A 23,046-nucleotide genomic window follows, 5' to 3' on the forward strand; every position below is an offset into this window, starting at 1 on the left:
GACTTTTTGGAAATTAGTGGAGCCTCCAGCTGACTTTTCAATGCTCAAACTTCCCATTAAATGTTACCAAACAGAGCTGGAAATTCAAACTTTACAGATAGATTTCAATTCGTTTTGGAGCCTCCAGCGACTTTTTGGAAAATACTGGAGCCTTCATAGCGGACTTTTCAAAGCTCAAACTTTCTATAAAATTTTACAAAATCCCGCTGGAAATCCGAAATTTACTCTGAAGGTAGATTTGAAGTCATTTTGGAGCCTCCAGCGACTTTTTGGAAACTACGGGAGCCTCCAGCTGACTTTTCAAAGCTCAAGCTTTCCGTAAAATTCTACCAAACATAGCTGGAAATCCGACATATACTCCGCAGGTAGATTTAAAGTCATTTTGGAGCCTTCAGCGACTTTTTGGAAACTACTGGAGCCTCCAGCAGACTTTTCAAAGCTCAAACTTTCTATAAAATTTTACAAAATCCCGCTGGAAATCCGAAATTTACTCTGATGGTAGATTTGAAGTCATTTTGGAGCCTCCAGCGACTTTTTGGAAACTACTGGAGCCTCCTGCTGCCTTTTCAAAGCTCAAGCTTTCCTTCAAATTTTACTAAACAGAGCTGGAAGCCCAAAATTTACTCTGCAGGTAGATTTGAAGTCATTTTGGAGCCTCCAGCGATTTATCGAAATTACTGGAGCCTCCAGCAGATTTTTAAAAATTCAAACTTTCCATAAAATTCCACCAATCAGAGCTGGAAATCTAACATTTATTCTACAAGTAGATTTCAAGTCGTTTTGGAGCCTCCAGTGACTTTTTGGAAACTACTGGAGCCTCCAGCAGACTTTTCGAAGCTCGAACTTTTCATAAAATTTTACCAAACACAGCTGGAAATTGAAAAATTACTCTGCAGGTAGATTTCAAGTCGTTTTGGAGCCTCCAGTGAATTTTCGGAAACTACTGGAGCCTCCAGCAGACTTTACAAAACTCAAACTTTCCATAACATGTTACCAAACAGAGCTGGAATTCAAAGGTTGCTCTACAGGTAGATTTCAATTCGTTTTGGAGCCTCCAGCGACTTTCTGGAAAATACTGGAGCCTCCAGTGGAGTTTTCAATACCCAGATTTTCCATAAAATTCTACCCAAAATTGGGGAAGGGGTGCCCATTGTTGTGTAGGTACTTTATTATGAATTTTCCAACCCCCCCCCCCCCACCAGCAAAGTTTTCACCTCGGATGAGAAAATAACGCCCAATTTTTTATTTTTCCCCCATCTGTAAAAAAAAAAGTAGTGCCAATAGCTCCAAGTTGAAAAGAATAAAAAAAAATTTCAAAAGTTCAATTATTATTTATGAAAATTCTTTGTTTATGCGCCAGAATTGTTCTGATTTTCAAGAAAAAACTTTCCCCGACCATTCAAACCATATTGAGCTCTTGGTAAGGAGCTCCTCAAACTTGAAAAAAAATCACAAAAAATGAGAATACATCAAAACCAGGGAAAATTTTTTGAAAATATCTCACTCTCAGTTCCACATTAGAGTTGTTCTACATAACCTTCCTTTTAAGAAAAAACTTATTGTGGGACCACCAAATGAGGTTGGCTCCGTTGTATGGAGCCCCCCAAATTTGGGGGGGGGGAATATAAAAAATTTATGTCTGTAGAAATTTTTTGAAAATTTTTCATTTATTGGTAGAATCATTCTGAATAAGCACTTTTTCAATTACGAATTGCAGGATTTCAACTCAGCACCGAAGTTCTATCCATTTTAATATTGAAATACATGCGAAAAGATGGTACATTGAGATTCGGAGATTTCGTATCTGCGATACTTCATTTAACCGTCTCATTTAGTAAGTATTTATTTGTGATTATTTAAATGTTTATTATTAATTAATTTAAAGCATCTATTCATGTTTTTTCCTCTTTTTTTTTCCCTCTCAGGTACATTCGAATCGAAAGACCCTCTCCAAAATGGTATCATCAAGTTGACCCTTTCTGAGGTAAATTAAAATTAAAATTTCATCATTAAAAAATACCTACTCGTATTTGAACGATCATTTAATATTGGTAATTAATACACGTTAATTTTCTATTTTCAGTGGTTGAAATCTTCGCTAATGTGCTAAAACTCAATCCAGAATATTCCAGATTCTGTTTTATGTATTTCGCTGTGTTTTGCTCAATATGGTTTTGCCTTCTCTGTCTCTCTTCCAGTCTTCCTGGTATTATTACATGGAGGAAAAACTTTCAGAGTATTCTGATAACTTACGTGCTTAACTTTAAGTTTTACGTTTAATGTTACCTTTCATATTTTTGTAGTCATTTTGTACGTATATTTTAACCTAAGTGTGTGTGAATTTCTCTCCGTATCATTGTTTATTATTGAAAAAAAAAGAAGAAAAACTCGAGACAGATGCGTTGAACTGAAAATCTAGCTTTCTAGCCTATATGGTTTATTAAACAGTCATTGAGGTGTTGTGATTCTTGATCAGTCGTTGATATTGTTTGTTTGATTCAATTCGTCGTCTCAGAGTTGTTGGATTATTACCTCCATTATTTTTGCTATATTCACATATGTTGATCTATTTTGTTCTTTTGTTTAACTAGTTTTTTTTTCTCTTTGAGAATCGTTTTAATAATGATATGTTTATTTCTTCGTGACGTGTTTTTTTTTTTTTTTTTTTATAAATAATTGACTATGTGTAAATGGATTGTTCGACTTCGAAGCCTCGAAGGTTTGATGATGCAGATTGTTTGAGTCGGTTCAACTTTGTCGAAGATCTCAGAAAGGCTTTTTTACTCTGATTCGAGCTTTTCAAGGTTGTACAGAAGGTTTCCAGAGCTTTGGTCTGTCTTGAAATTTTGAAAAATGATTCGTAATTTGATATTATCATTATTTTTTGCTATTCTTCATGGCAATGACTCTCAGATATTGTTTGGATGACGAGAGTTTGCTTAAGAACCGAACTACGTTGATTAAGTAAGCGAAATCAACCTTTGAAAGATGTTTTGGAGGCCTGTTTTGAAGTAAATTTGTCTCAATTTCATCTCAAAAATACCTTTCGATTGAACTTTTATTAAAAGTACAAATACTTCTCACCGTTTTTTAAATTAAATCCATAATTGATTCATTTTACCTCAAATTATTAATTAAAATTCTGAAGAAATGCTCCAGTTTGAAGTGAGATATTTTCAAAATCTCAATATGGCAACCCTGATTTATAAAAACAACTTTTCGGTTAGTTCGCTTAAACGCCTACAGAAGCGCTAGTTAAAACGTGACTTTTGGAAGTCCTTGAACCACCAGCTGATCTTCATTTTGATGTAAACAAAACATAGATAGCGCTACGTATGTTTGTTTTATTTCGTATTTCAATTTTCATTTTATTTCATCATGAAGTTAGTTATCATCAGTCTCATTTTCGTGTAATAATTACAATTAAAACAAACCGCGATCAAAGTTTACTTATTCGTGAATCTTTACAAAGAATGCGTTTCTTTTAATCGTATCGTGAATTAGTTAAAAGTACAGTGAAACGTGAATTATAAATAACATTCGTTTTTATAACAAACAGCGGTTCAAAATGTCCAGCTTGTCGAGATCTCCTACGGATCGAAACTCAGGCAACAATTACGTTAGATTCCGCGTGTTTTCTCATCATAATGGAGATTGTCTGCAAGAATTTGCAATCAAGTTGAAAGAAATTACTTGGGATAACTTTCTGCGATACTTGGTAAGTTCTTTGTGCCATTTTATTCAAAGTCGTAACTTGGTTCAAATCGTAACCTGCTAACGAGTAATTATTTGCAACGTCATTGCACATTTTATTCGTAAAATGCTGGAAGTGCAATTTAAAATCAACTGTCATCGTCTATAATCTTAAAAAAAATCATATCGAACTGTTTCAATTCGTATTACTAATTTGTGTTTTTTTTCAGTTCGGATCTCATACGTTCGAAAGACATCAACCTACGATCATCTTACTCGGCGATAAACACAGGGTAACATTTCGTATAATTACATATTACCTGTAAAATATTATATCTGCATATTTCTAATACGTTCTTTTCGTGTTCTAGATCGTTTTGCAAAACACCAACATCAAGCAATTGATTCGAGTAAGTTGCATCGTCTGATGTAATATGGACTATGGAGTTTTCTAGAATATGTTTTGTTCTAATGACTAATGACTTTACTCTGCGCAGGCCGGTTTAACAGAATCGAGGACAGGAAGCTATGTGAATTTATTGGTTCCCGATTTCGATAAATATTTCTTTCCTTCGATGTCTGCTCCTGGTCAGCTTACTTCGAACGACGATGAAATAAAGAGAAAGGTACGTCGAATGCTGGATAAATAATTACTCTCTTCCTCTTCGTTGAATCGTTCGAAGTATCATTTTTCATTATTTATTTTTTTAGAAAACCGATGTGAAAGATTTCGCTGAGATTTTCTCCAAACGAATGGATTTACCTACGATGGATAATTTCGTTCAGAGCATGCCTCATGTTAATTTCATGCGTGAAGAAAGAGAAGAAGCTGTTCACGTTGAAATGCCTGCTCGTGAAGTAAGTTGCATCATTGTTCGAGATCGCCAGCGATTGATTTATAAATTATTTATTTGTCGTTGAATATTTGCATTCTAGAACACCGCTCAATTGGGAGAATTGCACGTGAAACTTTTGAAAGATGGAGATTTAGCTAGTCTGCTGAAAGATGGAGCTACGTTGATTTTACCCAGTGGCGAGAATAAAATGGTGTCTGTAAAGTTCAATAATGTGAGTATTTTTTTTACGTATGTATATTTATGCCCGAGTAATTTTGCTCGTGTGTCTAAATTGATGTTTCGGTTTTTATCTAGGATCAATTGCCGACGTTCAACGAGACTCGTTGTAAATACAGGAACTTGAATTTGGCTTACGAATGCAGCGATTTGAAAATACCAGTTTTGTTGGACGATGATGTCAAATTCTTGTTTAATCGAGATGCCGAATTCGTTCAGAAAATGGCGGAAACACTGGTTAGTAAAATTGAATCTATAAAGAATAAAAACTATTTGGTTCAAAAATCGTAAAAGTTTAGTTAAGGTGTTGAAGCGTGTGATTTTTCCAAAAATAAACGACGTAATTTTTTTACTCCTCTTGAAAATTGGGGGTTCACTTTGGTGAAAACTAGACATGCTAAATATCACCAAAAGTGACACCTTATTTCAAGAGGAGGTGCCATTTCGTTGAATCGGTATTTTATAAATTATTGCTGTTTTTTTTTTTTTTTTTTTTCTTTAGGAAACTGCCGAGCAGAAACAGAAAGAACACATCGTTCGGCTGAAGAAATTCCAGGTATTTTTCGATCAATGTTTTCAGTCACTTTTGAACCTAGTGGTTCTTGTTTTGATAAAATTAATGTAGAATATAGTCCGGCATATGACAATAGAAGTAATTGCACCCCCTCCCCCCTCCGCCGATCCTCTGGGACAACTTTTTTCTTAAAGCAGACATCCTAAGGAATAGTTAAAAGCAAACTTGCCTAAAAAAAAGTTGGCCTTACTTACAAAATGGCGGCCATTTTGATTGACAGGTCAGTCGAAATCGCAGATTTTGCGTTTTAACATAGGACTTGCACGAACTTTTTCAAACTTTACAAAGGTAGATCGAAAGATCATGCAAAAATTCATCACCTGTCAAAATTTCAAATGCTAAAGTGGGTTTTTCGATTTTTGGTGAATTTTTGAAAATTGAATTTAGGCCAAAAATGAGGGAAAAAATCAAAATTTTACCAAATTGACCAAGAAAGCTGAAATTTGGGATATACCCTATTTTCGACATGTCAAATCGATCGGAAACGGTTTCAACTCGTTTTGAGCAGTTCTGGAGCCTCCAGCAGATTTTTGAATCTCGAAATTCCCACAAAATTCCATCAAATTGGAGTTGTAAAGCTGAAATTTATTCTAAAAACTAATTTCAATACGTTACGAAGTACTAAAGGTGAATTTCAAGTCGTTTTAGATCCTCCAGCGACTTTTTCAAAATTCCTGAAGCCTCCAGCAGATTTTTGAAGCTCTAAATTTTCACAAAATTTCATCAAATGGAGATGAAAAGCTGAAATTTACTCTACACTCCAATTTTAACACTCTCTGAAAACGACTTCTGGTGGATTTCTAGACATTTTAGAGCCTCCAACGTCTTTTTTCAAAATTACTGGAGCCTCCAGCAGATTTTTGAATCTCGAAATTTCCACAAAATTCCATCAAATTGGAGTTGTAAAGCTAAAATTTATTCTAAAAACTAATTTCAATACGCTACGAAATACTGCAGGTGAATTTCAAGTCGTTTTGTATCCTCCAGCGACTTTTTGATAATTCCTGAAGCCTCCAGCAGATTTTATAAAACCTTAAATTTTCACAAACTTTCGTCAAATGGAGATGGAAAGCTGAAATTTACTCTACATTCCAATTTTAACATCCCCTGAAGACAACTTCAGGTGGGTTCAAGTAATTTTAGAGCCTTCAGCGACTTTTTTTGAAAATTACTGGAGCCTCCAGCAGATTTTTGAAACTTTAAATTTTCACAAAATTTCATCAAATGGAGATGGAAAGCTAAAATTTACTCTACGCTCCAATTTTAACACTCTGAAAACGACTTCAGGTGGGTTCAAGTCATTTTAGGGCCTCCAGCGAATTTTTTGAAATTTACTGGAGCCTCCAGTAGATTTTTGAAACTTGAAATATCCCCAACATTAATTTATCAAATGGAGTTGGCATGCTGAAATTTACTTCGCAAACTACATGGTGGTTTCGAATGGTTTTAAAGCTTCCAGATATAACTTTTTGGAAATTTCAATTTTCCAAAAAAACGTCATACAACCTTTCAAAAAGTTGCTGGAGGCTCCAAAACGACTTGAAATTCACCAGCAGTCAACTTCGTAGCGTATTGAAAATAGTTTGCAAAATGAATTTTGACCCTTCATCTTAGTTTGATGAAATTTTGGGGAAATTTCAAGTTTCTAAAATCTACTGGAGGCTCCAGTAATTTTCAAAAAAGTCGTTGGAGGCTCTAAAATGTCTTGAAATCCACCAGAAGTGGTTTTCAGAGAGTGTTAAAATTGGAGTGTAGAGTAAATTTCAGCTTTCCATCTCCATTTGATGAAATTTTGTGAAAACTTAACGTTTCAAAAATCTGCTGGGGGCTCCAGTAATTTTCAAAAAGTCGCTGAAGGATCCAAAACGACTTGAAATTCACCTGCAGTACTCCGTAGCGTATTGAAATTAGTTTTTAGAATGAATTTCAGCTTTCCATCTCCATTTGATGAAATTTTGTGGGAATTTCGAGATTCAAAAATCTGCTGGAGGCTCCAGAACTGCTCAAAACGGGTTGAAACCGTTTCCAATCGATTTAGCATGTCGAAAATAGGGTATATCCCAAATTTCAGCTTTCTTGGTCAATTTGATAAAATTTTGATTTTTTCCCTCATTTTTGGCCTAAATTCGATTTTCAAAAATTCACCAAAAATCGAAAAACCCACTTTAGCACTTGAAATTTTGACAGGTGATAAATTTTTGCATGATCTTTCGATCTACATTTGTAAAGTTTGAAAAAGTTCGTGCAAGTCCTATGTTAAAACGTAAAATCTGCGATTTCGGCTGACCTGTCAATCAAAATGGCCGCCATTTTGTAAGTAATGCCAACTTTTTTTTGGGCAAGTTTGCTTTAAAATGTCCCTTAGGATGTCTGCTTTAAGAAAAAAGTTGTCCCGGAGGATCGGCGGGGGGGGGGGGGGGGTGCAGTTACTCCTATTGTCATATGCCGGACTAATAACATGACTTCTTGTTTACAGGAAACCATGAAAAAATTACGAACGGTCAACGAAACGTCGACCGAAGCTCCAGCTCCATCTCCATCGACCACCACCGCTCCAATCCCAGCTCCTGTTCCAGCTTCACTACCCGAAACGCCAGCAACTGCAGCTTCGACTCAAGCGACACCCGCTGCCCCTCAGCCCGACCCGGTCATCCCAGCCACTTCGGAAGGATCATCGAACGAAGGACCAGGAGCCCAAACGGCATCTCTTAGAGTCTTCCGTAGACCGCATCGTTCGGCTCAAAAACGAAGCAAACGATGCTTGGCTGCTGCTGCATTAGCGAACGGTGTTTTATCATCGGCTGGCAGATTTGGATCTTCTGTAGCCGATAATCAATGCGTCGGTAGCTATAATCGTGATCGTGACAGTATCGTTGCTGCGTTGCAAGATCTATCTCTGGTGAGTGGATCGCAAACGAGATGTCCTGGTTTGGCTGCATCGAGCTATTACCCTAGACCGCAGGTTACCCTTAACCCTGGTTTGAATACGGTTGCTAACGATGCTCAAGAGAGTGCATCCGATCCTCCGGCGTGGTTCGGTGATATGTTGGATAAAGTAATTGATGGTGTTTTTGCAATTTATGGCGTAATTTGCGCGTTAACTTAAGTTTTAATGGGTCGTTTTTCTGGTTTAGTTCAAAAGTGAAGTACTACAAGAGGTGAAGAGTATGGTGAAAGATGTTATAGATACGTCTGTTCCGGCTCAGTCCGCCAATGATTTGAAAACGTCGCTGGAATCTAATCAAGATGACGATCAGTGTCATTACAAAGCGTTAGATGGGTGAGTGCGATTTAATTGTCTGCTATACGTTATATTACGCATTGTATTTTGATTAGTTAATTACTAATGAAACAAGGTAGCGTATGCTTTCTGTAGCTAGCTATCTATGTAAATTGCATGTTTATGAATCATACTCGAATGTTGAACGATTTTTATCGTAAATAATGACTTTAGTGAGTCATACATACGTGTCCACCTTGAAAGTTTAAACGTGAACTTAGACCTTGTTGGTGATAAAATTTCAATTTTTGTTGTATCATTGTTGGGTGATTTTTTTTACGACGAAAATTCGGCTATTTATCACGTGTTGTTTCGTCATTCGTCGTATCATTTTTTTCAGCTTTCATTCTTGGTCGTTTCAAAAAAAAAAAAAAAAGAAATGATGCATTAGTTAGGGATTATTGTTCGAAGGCTTCAAAACTGATTTTTCTATAGCCCATTTGATTTCTGGAAATTTTGGAAACCTTTTGTCTGCATTTGCCATTTTTTTTTCAATTGTGTGAGTATTTAGTACATTTTGCCCACAATTATGATGAACTTATTTTGATTTTGGAGAGAGAAATTCAATTTATTTTTTCACTCGTACTGTCATGAACGAAATTTTCATATGTAATCTTGGTATTGTGGAAACAAATTTTGCTTCTTGCTTTTCTTTTTTGATTTTAAACCCTAATCAGGTATAAAAATCCAAAAAACTTGGAACATGAACCAAAAAAAAAAGAAAACAGAAACCCAATATGATATTACATAAAAACTGAATAAACTAAAAACAAAATTGAGTAAGAATTGCTAAAAAAATTTATATCTCAACACAAATTGAAGCTGTAAGAACCCTGTAAATCGCCAAAAGAAACGAAAATTCAATGATTTTCACTCAAAATGCTGAAAATAATCACTCAATCACCCCAAAGAAATTCAATTTTTGTAAATTTTCATAAAATGTTGTCAAAATTGCGTAAAAATTCAAACAAGAAAGTGATGAAATTTCAATAAAATTTGACACAAATTGCATAAGAAAGTGTTGACATACTTAAATGATTTTCAAAAAAAAAAAAAAAAAAAGGTGTTGCAATCTATAAAAATGATACCTAATAAAATGAAGATATGTCTCCTAAACTGAGCAAAATGTAGGAAAAAATTGAGTAAAACATTGCTTAAACGACATCAGATCTTGAATATAGCATTAAAATCACCAAGAATTACCAAAAATTGTTAAATTTGTGAAATTATTTTGGTTAAATTTGCCTAATATGCATGAAAATGCGTTGAGAATGCGTTAAACTGATGTAAAAACACTCCCAGAGTTTTGAAATCTTGAAAAAACTGAAAGTTAATGAAAATTTGATGAAACGTGCCAAACATGTGTGAAAAACTAGAAAAAATAATTGTGGAAATGACAGAAACATTCAAAACAGATTTAATATGTATCATTAAAAATTTGTAGAATGTGATGAAATTAGGCAAGAACTTGTGAAAAAAGTGTTGAAAACATTTTGAAATGAGGTTAAAAAACAATCAATGAAATTATGATGTAATGGAAAAAAAGTCCTACATAAAAACTACATATTGCTTTGTACTCATGACCATACTCTCTACCTTAAATGATTGAATTTGAAAGAAAAAAACTAGAAATGAATTAGGTCAATAGATACCCAATTCAAATTATGTAAGGTACATCCTGAAATGAATGTAAACTTGAACCTGTTAAATTTTTACTCAAGGCATTACCAGAATAAAAACTGAATCTAATTTGACTTTCAAGTGAAACGCTGAAACTTGAACTGGAAGCAATTTAGATCATTTTGGTTTTGACTTTTGAGTTTTTGAGTTTCAGTTGAACATACAGCATACCATAACATGTTATTTTATGACTGTGTAAGTGTGTACCCAAAACTGTAAGCTGCCCCAATAATATTGTCAACACCTAACATGACTCACATTTTAGCCAAAAACAAAAAATATTTTCTTTGTTCTCTCATCTTGGATGATTATTTCATTTCAATTTGTTTTTCGCTCTTTTGAATGAGAATACTCTTCAATCCATCATCACTTTGTTTCTGGTGTTCGATTTTAAAGAATTTTAAAGTTATTTTCCTTTTGATAATAATGGTCATGGTCTGCTGCTTGCTGCGTCTTTCATTTTGCAGTAAATTCATTTGCTATGTTTTATTCAAGATTTACTCCGATAATTTAGATTTTGAACGATTGGAATTTACTTTTTGTGTTTTAGATAGGATAGGAGCAGTTTAGCTCCAGCTACTGGTATGTCTTTTGAGTTTTGTTTTGTAAATTTGTCAAATTTCTTGCCTTCCAATTGGCATCTGCCATCTGATGATAAACATCTTACTTGCAACTAACATCAAGGGGATGAAATTCCCTTGCCATATGTGATTGTACTCACTAACAAAAATGGGTGTAAATTAGTGCCTTCTACTTGAGGTGATCATTGTTAATTCCATGTCTTTTGTTTTTTACTTCATTGTGATTGCATTTCTTAGTTGCACTTGGAAATCAACAATGGGCTTGATTCTTCTCATGGCCTTCATCTACATATTTCATAAGAATCAATAATGTCTTTCATACAAACCCTGCGCTGGGTTGGAATCTGTCAGGGTGTGGTCTTAAATGGAGCCACGCCTTTGATGTGTTTTGTTGGTTGCTTTTTGAATGCTGAGCTAGTGAGCAGCACTCAGCTGTGTCTTTGTTTTATCATTTGTTGTGTCGAGTTTTGTATGCTCTGTGATTATTTCTAATACTCTGGTGATATGTTTAATTTTGTGATAAGTGTTGTTCATGTCTCGTAAGATATTCTCCCCTAATATGAAGAAGTGGAAGATGGTTTGGTAAGTGATTGGTGGTTATTTTATCCCATTAGGTATAAGTGATAGATCAATTGTTTTGTGAAATCATCGTTCAAGTTCAAGTTATGCTATTTTGTGCCGTGGCCAGCAACAAACACAATGCAAGTTGATTGGCTCTTCACCTTTCTTGCGTGTTATGAGATGTTTTAATTGATGGAGCCATGTATAGATTTCAACCAAGTCTATTTCCACCATCTTTTAGACACATTTTTGTTTGGGTGTGACCTTCACCATTGATTTCACAGGTGGTTGTGTTTATTATGTCAATCAATGTGTGATAATGTGTCATTGGCATTGTAGTCACACTCCTTTACAGGAGATAGCGTATATTTCCATCTACATAATTATATTAGCGGGTTTCTAGCGTATCTAATAGTTTCTTTTGGGGTCTTACTGGGAGAGCTGGCTGGTGAGTTTGTTGTTAACAGCTCCAATGATTTCCTCCCTCTCATTCTTCCTTGGATTTTCCCTTTACCGCTAGCGTGAAAGTACAGTTTTCTTGTATTTTATGAGCTAAATACTTCAGCTTTGTGTTCTTGATATCTTCCACTACAACTTTCCACTCCTCTCCTATTCTTGCCAATACTTCCTCATTGGTAATGAAGTCATTCCATGAGATCTGTAGTAGCCTTTGATAGCACCACATCTTGGAAGCAAGATACTTTCTTCTCACATTCTGTACTCATGGTCCATGTTTCTCAGAAATACTTCAGAACATGCCATGTGTAGCATCACATAATTCTCTTTCTCAGACCTAGACTCATCGTTTGATTTCCTAGCACATTGGCTAGGTTATTGAAAGCACTTTTTTCCATTCCAATCCGTGATTTAATTTCTTTATGATCTCTACCATCACTGTTAATCAGCGCTCCAAGGTATCTGAATTGGTTTACATTTTCAATTTCTTCTTGTCTGCGTTTATTTTCATTCCATATTTTAATCCAGCACTATTGATTCGGTCAATCACCTTCTGCTTCTGTCCCAACAATGATCACTTTGTTGCATGAGTAACTTATTTCATTTATTCTCTTGCCATTGATCTTGAATCCCATTTGTTTTATTCACGCTTCTTTCATTATTTCTTTGGCGTACATGTTGAACCATCTAGGTGAGAGGGGGCATCCTTGCCTCACACCCCTCTTTATACCACATCCGTTCTCCAAGTACTCAGTTCCAATCTTGATGTTTGCGCTTTGCTCCCAGTACAGGTTCTTGATTATTTGCAGGTCTTTGTCATCGATATTGTATTTCTTCAGGATCTCCAACATCCTCTCATGGTTGACACGATCAAATGCTTTCTTATAATCGACAAAGCATACAATGATTTCCCTGTTTGCATTCAGTGCTCTTTGAATAATCACTTTCAGCAGGGCAATTGCATCTCCCGTCCCTTTTTTCACTACATAGCCATATTGTGTTTTGCTTAGATTTTCATCTATCTTCTTTTCAATTCTGGAATTTATGAGGGGGAGTAGTAGATTCAGTGCGTGGCTCATTAATGTGATGGTTCTATATTCAGAGCATTTCTGTGAGTTGTTCTTTTTTGGTATTTCTACAAAATTTACCGCTTTCAAATGGACTTTTGTTTTGATGAACCTGAGGTATCAGTGAGTTTCCTCCTTGGTCTCCCTCTGCTTCTCTTCCCCATTGGTATATATTGGAGGACTTGTTTTGGTGATCTTGTTTCCTCCATCCTTTTGACATGATTTCTGCAATCTTTCCTATACTGTTTTATCTTCTTCATGACTGGTTTCACTCCAAGATCTGCTGTTATTTTCTCAGATGGGACTCTGTCTCTGAGAGTCACCCCTGCCATTCTCCTCATGAACTTCCATCTCCGCTGCCATTATTCTTCTTTTATCAGATGTCTTCAGTGCCCCATACCTAGCTTCCATAAGTCATCGTCAGTATTGCTAGAGTATTGTACACCTTCAATCTTGTTTCTTTTCGCACCTTACTGCTTCTCAGGGTCCTATTTATCAGTCCTGTGACTCTCAGGAACTTTGCAATCTTTCCACCAACATCTACTTCTCCCTGGTATGATATCGTGTTTCCCAGGTATTTAATTATTGACCTGTTCAATAATTTTTGCATTAATTACAATCTTGTTTCTTACTGGTTCCTTTCCTTTGAAGGCCATTGTTTATGTTTTCTCTGACGATATTCTCGTATCATACTTTTCTGATGTCTTTGTTAGATTGTACATTGATCTCTGTAGATCATCTTCTGTTTCAGCTAGTACTGCTTGATCATCTGCAAATAGCACTGTTGATATTTCCTGCCTTCTGTCTGTTTTGATTCCTATCGGCTTCATTTTCTGCCATTCTTTTACCATGTGATCCATGTACATGTTGAATAAAACACATGACAGTGGGCATCCCTGGCAAACTCCTCTGTTTATTTCTGCTTGTTCTGAGAGTATATTTCCAATTTGTACTCTTATTCTAGTGTTCTCTGCCTTTCACATTTTATATGTTATTTCTTCATATTTTAAGACTTCAAACAGTTTTTTTTCTATTGACCCTATCATATGCTTTTTCCAGGTCTATAAAGCATATGTGTGTTTCTAGGTTGTATTTGATCCTTTTTCCCATCAGTAGTTTTACTGTATAACTTGTGTCAGTGCATGATCTTCCTTTTCTAAATCCGTTTTGACTTTCTGGCAACTTTTCTTCTGCATGAGCTGCCAGTCATTTTGCCAGTATTTTTGCATGCATATAAATCTTGTAGCAAGTGTTGAGTAGACTTATTCCTCTGTAGTTTTTCAGGATTGACATATCGCCTTTCTTGAACAGTGGTAAGTATTACAATTGCAGTTTTGAATTATTCCGGTACCTTTTCTTCTTGGTACATCCTATTTAGGAATTCCAGCAGTCTTCTTTTAAATTCACCACTTTGCGTGTTTGTACAATTCTGTTAGTATGCCATCTTCTCCTGGAGCTTTTGCATTTTTTGTTGTTTTCAAAGCTTCTTGTAGCTCTTTAAATGAAATTCTGTCTTCTATTTCTCCAATTTAATTTTCTATCTTTGTATCTTGTGCATTTTCATCACTGCAGAGTTCTTCAAAATATTCCTTTGCATCATTGATTTTAATTTTTGGCAAACCCACTCTTTCGTTAAAATTTGTGTCAATTCTCCTTATGATCTTATACACCTTTGGCCATAACTTGTGTATGTGTCATGTTCCAGGAATGTGATGAAATTTTCCCAGCTCTCTCGCTGTAATTTCCTAGATTTTCTCTTGACTTTTGCCGACTGTTTTCGATATTCTTCACCATCAACTTCACTTTTTGTGCTCATGAATTTTCTAAATGCCTGTATTTTCTTTTGTATGAGTTCTTGGATTTCGTTGTCCCAATTTTTTATTCGCTTTGCCCCGATTCTGCAAGGTACCATTCCTAAGCTTTCTTTTGCCGCCTTTGTCACAATGGATTTGATATTTTCCCATTCTTCTTCTATGTCCTGGCTTTTTGGTATCTCTTCACTTATGATGTTCATCCGTCTTTGGTACAGCCATTGGTTGGTTGGGCCATCCACGGCTTTTGTTTTGATTTTAATTTCATTTTTCTTGGCTGGTATTCTTGTTGTTTCCATTCTCATTACTCCTTGAACAAAATGATGGTCAGTGCCTATTTCTAGACCTCTGTATGTTCTTACATCCAAGAATTTCTTTGCAGTGTTTTCGTTGGCTATAGAATGGTCGATCATTGAGCTTTGTCCTCTCGTATTGCTCCGTGTCATCTTATGATCTTTTTTGTGTTGGTAGAATGTATTCATGATTCTTAGACTAGTTTTTAAACTTGTAAATTTTTTTCAAATTTTGTGTTAGGTTTGAAACTTGATTAACTTTTTTTTCCCTCTTTCAGATCTTCACCATCCGGCAAACACAAACACCACGGCGGCGGCGGCGGATCATCGAAGAAGAAATCCGGATGCTCAAAACGTGGCGGAGGCGTGGTCCCTGTTAATACAGAAAACAAAACCGTGACGCCGTATACCTTTTCAGAGAGGATTTTGGAAATATCCAACAGCCTTTTCGTGTACTCGAAAAGCGGCTACAAAGTTCGCATGCCCCGGAATGCATCGTTGACCATACAGATCCGCGTTGGAAAATTGTCCAAATACCGTAGTTCGTTGGAAGATATCGACTTACGCGTGCAGTCGGTTTCCAATTCGATCGAATGCTGCGTTAAACCAGCCGCTCCGGTGTCCACTGCGGGTAAAACGGCGCCCACGTTCACTTCGGCTAATATGGATCCTCCGATTAACTACGACGTTCGTATCAAGTCTAAAGGTGAGAATTTTGCTGGTCGATGGTGTCTTTTGTTGTAGGTATGTTTATTTTCAACAATGATACGAGTGTTGTGTTTTTGTCTTTTCGCAGATAAATCTGGTAAATTCAGATTGTACTTTAATGTCATCGCTGGTGGTAGAGTTATTGGACACGCGTTCAAGATCGACGTTCGCGTCAAGAAAGAATACACGTTGCCTTTCAATGGCTCGGGTGAGTTGAATTTACATTAATAATGTGTTGTTTGTTGATGACTCTAATCATTTCTATATTTCCTCCCTTTTTTTTTTGCACCGCAGAAGGAACATTGAACTACGAAAACGAAGTGCTAGCTGTTCCGCTCCCAGAACCGAACCCGATCCCGATCCCATCCACATCTTCCGGCTCAGGTGTGACTTTCGCCGAAACGCAGAAATCCGCCTCAGAAATATCCGAAGCCGTAGCAGCCGCAGCAGCCGCCGTTGTTGAACTGGCCGACGAAGGTATCGGAGGCAATCAGGAGGATTATTTATCGTTGACGTCCGATTCCGAATACTCGGACGTATCGGACTCGAAACCGGATGCGTTACTCAAAGACGAAGGTATCGATACGTGTTATCGTTCGATGGTCAACTTGGAGAACCAGTGCCCTCATCCCCATCTGGATTCAAATTCCGATACCGATTCGTCGATTAGCTTCTTGATGGACGAGAACGAGGCCAGAGGAGACGAGCTGGATGATTCGTTGGATGTGGTCCAGATGCCTAGTTGTTTCATTCCGAATGCTGAATTGACCGATGGTGAGTGTTTTCTTTTTTATTGATTGACTTTGAGTAAATTTTGACCCGATCCCACCCGCCCTCTCCTCTCCTCATCTCAACGTATCAAAAATTGGAAATAATCCTGCTTAAGGACTCGCGTTTTTATTTTTATTTTTTTGCTGTAATTACCGATAAGTCTTGATTTTTTGTATAAATTTCAAAAAAAGTACTGCTTTTCCCCATTTTTTTTTCAGCACTTGTTTCATTTCCTCCTCCCTTCCCACCTCTTCGTTCCAGTCTAAACATTTGAAAATGATTCATTGCTGACGTTTCTGTAAAATCTCACTTTATTGCCAAAATTCCAAACTATCTAAAAATTGAAGTACTACATGCTGCTTTTTTTTTGTTTTTTTTTTTTCAATCAAATTTTCATTTTGATTTTCTTTACTTAATAATTTTGTTTGAATTTATTTTTATTCATTTTTTTTTCTTCAACTCGTTTCTTTTTCTCTTCCTCCCCTTCCTCCCCTCCCCTCCCCCTACAGCATTAAAACTTTTTTTTTTTTTCAAACAAGCTTTGAAATTTTCCATTCTTTTTTTCAGTATTCTGGATTTTGTTGTTCGTACTTATTTAGGACGGAACAATTTCAATCTCCCCCCCCCCACACTTGAAATTTTCCATTTATCATCTTCTTTTGAAAATTTGAATTTTGTTCCAATTTTTTTAGAAATATTATTTTTACGTTCTCAAAATGTTGATTTTTCATTATTCCGTTTTTTGGATTTTTTTTTGTGAGAATAGACCAATTTTAATCTAAAATTCTTATTTTTTTCCATGCTTCTTCTACTTTTTTCAATCAAATTTTCCATTTTCATCATTTTTAACCTCTCTCAACATTTTTTGAATTTTTATTATTCTATTTTTTATTTATTTTTTTTAGACCAATTTCAACCTTGACTCTTCATTTTTTTCCTCATCTCCTCTACAATTTTTTTCATTCAAATTTTCCATTTTTTATCCTCCTTATTTTATTGTTTTTTTAAATAAGCAATGCTGACATTACACGATCCCCTCCCACCAGTCATTGAATTTCGAATTTGGTCCAATTTTTACACATTTTTCATTTTTTACAGTTTTCATTTTTTCATTTTTTTCAGTCAAATTTTCCATTTATCTTCGTCCTTTAAGTATTAGTCTGAAATTTTCATTTTTTTTTTTAAATAAACATTCTAACATTACACGATTTGCCTTCATCAAATTTCGAATTTAATCCAATTTTTAGACATTTAGTTTCATTTTTCTTAGTTTTTTATTTTTTTCGTTTACTTATTATTTTTCTCAAGTTTTATTTCATGTTTTTGACAGAACTTTCCTTCCTTGGGGGGGGGGGATTTTTCAATCATTCGCCTTTAAACATGGCTGATTTTTTAGAATTTATTTTTTTAAAAATTTTCTTTGTAAAAATGAAAAAAGTTTTGATTTCAACTCCCTCCTTTCCCCTCCACTGTTTTTAAATCATTCTTTTCCAATAACTTCAAAATTTTCCCTTCATATTTTCTTCTTCAAGAATTTATGAATTGAAATTTTTCAGTTGTCTTTTATAATTCTGGAATTTTTATTTTTTTTTTCTGTAAACAATTTTAACTTTACACGATCTCTCCTCATTAAATTTCGAATTTTGTCCAATTTTTAGGCATTTTTATTTTCATTTTTCTTAGTTTGTATTGTTTTTTTGTTGAAAATTTTCAATCATTCACCTCTGAACATGGCAGGTTTTTTAGAATTTCATTTTTTGACAATTTTTCTTGTGAATGAAATTTTTTTTATTTCAACTCTCTCCTTTCCCCTCCACTGTTTTTTTAAATCATTCTTTTCCAATTAACTTCAATATTCCCTTCATTTTCTTCTTCAGTCATTCTCTTCTAAACTTTGTTGTTTTGTTGGTTTTTTTTGGAGGAGGGGGGGGGGGGTCATCTTTATTTTTCAGTACTCAATGCTTATTCATTTCTTTCTTTCAGTATTTTGAATTCCATTCAGTTTTTTTAAACTTATTTTTTATCTCATTTTTTTTCAAAATTAAAACTTTTTTTTAAATTAATGTTTTTTCAAAAACTTTTAAATTTAAATTTTCTTTTTCCTAGAAGTTTTCGTTCAAAAGGGAAAAACACTGGATGTAATTCCTCCCCCCCCCCCTCATATTGGACATTTTTTTCAATCAGCCCTCCCTCTCCCTTGAAATTTTCCACTTCTTTCAAGATTGGAAATATTTCAACGTGATTTTTGACCTGCCCTCCCTTCCTCCAAAATTGAAATATTTAAAAGAATTTCCCGCCAAGAAGTTGTGTTCCTTTTTCAAAAATTGCAAATAAAATCCTGTTTTTTTTCATTTTCAATCACCTCTTTAAAATTTTATTCTTTTCTTTCAGAATCTCTGAAAAATGAAAATGTAAAAAATTTTGACCCGAACTCTTGCCCCCTCCCCTTCTAAGCTTGTCAAAGAATCCTCTTTTTTGCAGAAGTCATGTTCTTTGCAGAAATAATTGTGGAAGCTTTCGAAAATTTTCATTTATTGCCCCCTCCCCCCCCCCCCCGTCACTTGATTGAAAATATTCTGACTTGAAAGATTGATCCGAGCAGTCTCCCTCCCCTCCTCTCGCCCGATTGAAAATTTCCTGATGAGAGCACTGTTTTTTTTGGTATGAGGTCTGTTTAGTGGCCCCCTCCCCTTGAATTTTGTCGAAAATGACCAAAAATTATTGCATATAGCCCACAGTGGGCTGTGAGCACCCTCAAAACGGGCGTAATTCAAAAACTTACAATAAACCCAAAAACAATTCCTCCCTTATGTTTTTGGGGTCGCAGAATACGAATTTGACAATATTTTTTTTGTAGGGGAGGGGTGGTGAGGGGGGTCAAAAATTCAAAATTTGGCCATAATGACGTGTGATATGTCGAAATGTATGTTTTCGAGGGTGTAGATCACGAATCTGATAATATTTTTTTCGTAGGGGTGAATGGTGGGGGATGAAAGGGGTGAAAACGGCGAAAAACTCAAAATTCGAATATAATGACGTGTGATATGTCGAAATGTATGTTTTCGGGGGTGTAGATCACGAATCTGATAATATTTTTTTCGTAGGGGTGAATGGTGGGGGATGAAGGGGGTGAAAAGTTCAAAATTTGACCATGATAATGTGTGATATGTCAAAATGTATGTTTTCGAGGGTGTAGATCACGAATCTGATAATATTTTTTTCGTAGGGGTGAATGGTGGTGGATGAAGGGGGTGAAAAATTCGAAATTTGACCATAATAATGTGTGATATGTCGAAATGTATGTTTTCGAGGGTGTAGATCACGAATCTGACAATATTTTCTTCGTAGGGGTGAATGGTGGGGGATGAAGGGGGTGAAAACGGCGAAAAACTCAAAATTCGATTATAATGACGTGTGATATGTCGAAATGTATGTTTTCGAGGGTGTAGATCACGAATCTGATAATATTTTTTTCGTAGGGGTGAATGGTGGGGGATGAAGGGGGTGAAAAGTTCAAAATTTGACCATGATAATGTGTGATATGTCAAAATGTATGTTTTTGAGGGTGTATATCACGAATTTGACAATATTTTTTTCGTAGGGGTGAATATGGGGGGATGAAGGGGGTGAAAACGATGAAAAACTCAAAATTCGATTATAATGATGTGTGATATGTCGAAATGTATGTTTATGAGGATGTAGATCACGAATTTGACAATATTTTTTTCGTAGGGGTGAATATGGGGGGATGAAGGGGGTGAAAACGGTGAAAAACTCAAAATTCGATTATAATGACGTGTGATATGTCGAAAAATGTATGTTTTTAAGGATGTAGATCACGAATTTGACAATATTTTTTTCGTAGGGGTGAATATTGGGGGATGAAGGGGGTGAAAACGACGAAAAATTCAAAAATTGACTATAATGATGGATTCTGGGTTTTGTCAATTTTGCCTCGAATACGTTTTGATCCAACACCTCCTCTCTCCTGTCCCTTAAAAAAGAGTAAAAATTCCATGCTAAAGATCCTGCTTTTAAAATGCTTTTTTGCTTGTTGAAAATCGTTTCAGTTCTTATCATACTAATGCTTTGATTTGTTCAATTTTTTGCAGATGTATTGCCCGTTCGTATCATACGTAAAGCTTCTTCCGTGACCAAACGTATCGAAACCGAACAGCCACAACAGCAGCCAGAGAATTCCAAACCATCGGCCTTCGATTCGAGTACCTTGACACCAGTTTCGACTGCTTCGACCAACGTTGCTGCTTCTGCTATCCCTTCGGCTCCGATCACGACACCAGCCGTTACGATATCCGATGACGACGACGACGAAGATAACGCAGACGTATCGTTCCTGAACGAATCGATCAAATCGGCGGCCGTTGATCACGCCTATCACCGATCGCTGTATCCGAATTTACAAGGACTGAAAGAAAGCGTTCGTCCTGTTGCATCCGGCACCAACGATGCTGCCAAAGCTGCCCCAACAACATCAGGACCAAGTGCCTCGGAATCGCCCAAACAACAACAATCTGAGACTGGAGCCACAGCTGGAGCCAGTTCACCCTCGTCTGAACCGTACCCGAGTATTTTACCGGATAAGTTATTCGAAATGTGGAAGAACTCGGTGCCTATCCCCCAACAAATGCAGGAAACCGTATCGTCCGTCTTGAGCTCGGTCTCGAATGAGATAAGTAACGCCGCTAATGCCGCTCGTGCCGCAGCTGCAGCCGCAGCCAACATCGTGCCCAATGTTCCGACACCGCCTGCACCTGCCTCTACGGCTCCTTCGTTCCGGGAAACATTGAAGAAAGCCCACGAATACGCTTACGAGGCTGCAGCAGCTGCCGCCAAACAAGCTGAGATGAATTACGCCGCTACTGTCGCCCGTGCCGAGGCCGCAGCGGCGGCCAACAGCGTGCCCAACGTTCCGACACCACCTTCCCCTACGGCTCCTTCGCTGCTGAACGAATTAACAGAGAGAGCGCGGGAAAACTTAAAGAAAGCTCACGAATACGCTTACGAGGCTGCAGCAGCTGCCGCCAGACAAGCTGAGATGAATTACGCCGCTACTGTCGCCCGTACCGAGGCTGCAGCTGCGGCTAACAGCGTGCCCAACGTTCCGACACCACCTTCCCCTACAGCCCCTTCGCTGCTGAACGAATTGACAGAGAGAGCCCAAAAATACGCTTTCGAGGCTGCAGCAGCTGCCGCCAGAAGTGTCCCGATACAGCCTACGTCGCCGTCTGCCGCATCTTCTTCCATATGGAACGATATAGATAAAGCTACGAATTACGCTCGTGCTGCTGCTGCTAACTTTATCCCCGATCCTTCGGCTTGGGCCAACAAACCGCAAGATTCGAATGTTGCTGCCGGAGCAGCCGCCGCTGAATCGAAACCGTCTACGAGTCAACCACCGGTACGTCTCTATAATGATTTCGAATTGTCGAATTTTACTTATACTCGTCTGAAATGGGTTTAATAATTTTTTATTTTGTTTCGCAGGAGGAAAAACGCCAAAAAAGTGTATCTTTTACGATCGAATTGGAACAGCCGCAGCCACAGCAGCCGCAGCAAGCGCAGCAAACTGGCCAAAGTGGCAACGCCGCCCATATCTCCTCGATGTATATGAATCTCTCGGAGCAAACGCATTCAGATCTGCGTACCTTACACGATATGGGATTTAACGACGACCCGTATATTATTTATTTACTGGAACTGTTCCATAATGACTTGGACAAAGTTATAGAAAGTTTAATTCATTATTCTGGTTAATAAAGAATAGAAAAAGTAATTGCAACCCGGACGACACCTCTGGTAGATCATTTTGACGAAGAATAATATTCAACTTTCGTATTCCCTCTTTTTTTTTGGTTCCATATTTTTTTCTTATAATTTTTCCCCTCTCGATGATGAGTTAGATTTACTATACATATAGGAGTATATATCTCGTTTGAATGTTTTCTTACTTTTATTTATTTTTTCACGTCCGCATCTTTTACGTATTTTTTTGGGGTTTTGTTTTTCCTTTTTTTAAATTTATTATTCCCTCTTAATATTGTTACTTTTTAATATTTAGATCAATGATTATGTTTAGAGGGTGCTTGCATTTGACTTTTTTTTGAGTTGATTTATAATAACCGTATACTTTGGTTATAATTATTATTCTATGCAGTACTTTAATCTGGTATTAATGTGCCACGTCATTCTTCTGGTATCTGAATTATTTTTATTATTATTATGGAGGGTAATTTTAGATGACCTAAATAATTATATTCTTATTTTAATCGAATATTATGTACAAGTATGTATCTGTGTGCTTGAGTAGAATTATACGTATAGTTATTTTAATAAATAATAAATGTATTGTTTTAATTCATTTTAAATTTTTTTTGTACGTATTAGTGAAATTTTAACGAATTTTCAATTTTTGAGAGGTTACATTGATTTTTGAGAAATCTGGTAACACTGTGTTACATTTTAATATTTGGCAACAGG

The 23,046-nt window shown here is 36.4% G+C and overlaps 2 protein-coding genes across 2 annotated transcripts in view; both read left to right on the forward strand.

Moving 5' to 3' along the window:
• The window catches only part of CalpC (calpain-C), a 66,376-nt gene extending 63,736 nt beyond the window's left edge, over positions 1–2,640 (forward strand). The window contains exons 16-18 of the mRNA XM_065363354.1: positions 1,718–1,834; positions 1,926–1,984; positions 2,084–2,640. Coding sequence (XP_065219426.1) covers positions 1,718–1,834; positions 1,926–1,984; positions 2,084–2,110 — 203 coding nt within the window. The 3' untranslated portion in view covers positions 2,111–2,640. The remainder of the gene's footprint in view (positions 1–1,717; positions 1,835–1,925; positions 1,985–2,083) is intronic.
• Positions 2,641–3,365: 725 nt separating this feature from the next.
• Positions 3,366–22,927, forward strand: LOC135844950 (uncharacterized). Its single transcript, XM_065363353.1, has 15 exons — positions 3,366–3,718; positions 3,924–3,986; positions 4,065–4,103; positions 4,191–4,319; positions 4,405–4,551; positions 4,630–4,761; positions 4,845–5,003; positions 5,269–5,322; positions 7,817–8,395; positions 8,475–8,620; positions 15,348–15,775; positions 15,866–15,985; positions 16,072–16,551; positions 20,661–21,967; positions 22,054–22,927. The coding sequence occupies exons 1-15, from the start codon at positions 3,569–3,571 to the stop codon at positions 22,321–22,323; spliced, it is 4,203 nt and encodes a 1,400-aa protein (XP_065219425.1). The 5' UTR covers positions 3,366–3,568; the 3' UTR covers positions 22,324–22,927.
• Positions 22,928–23,046: the final 119 nt, after the last annotated feature.

The sequence above is a fragment of the Planococcus citri genome, chromosome 4 (assembly GCF_950023065.1).
Source record: "Planococcus citri chromosome 4, ihPlaCitr1.1, whole genome shotgun sequence".
Taxonomy (NCBI): Eukaryota; Metazoa; Arthropoda; class Insecta; order Hemiptera; family Pseudococcidae; genus Planococcus; species Planococcus citri.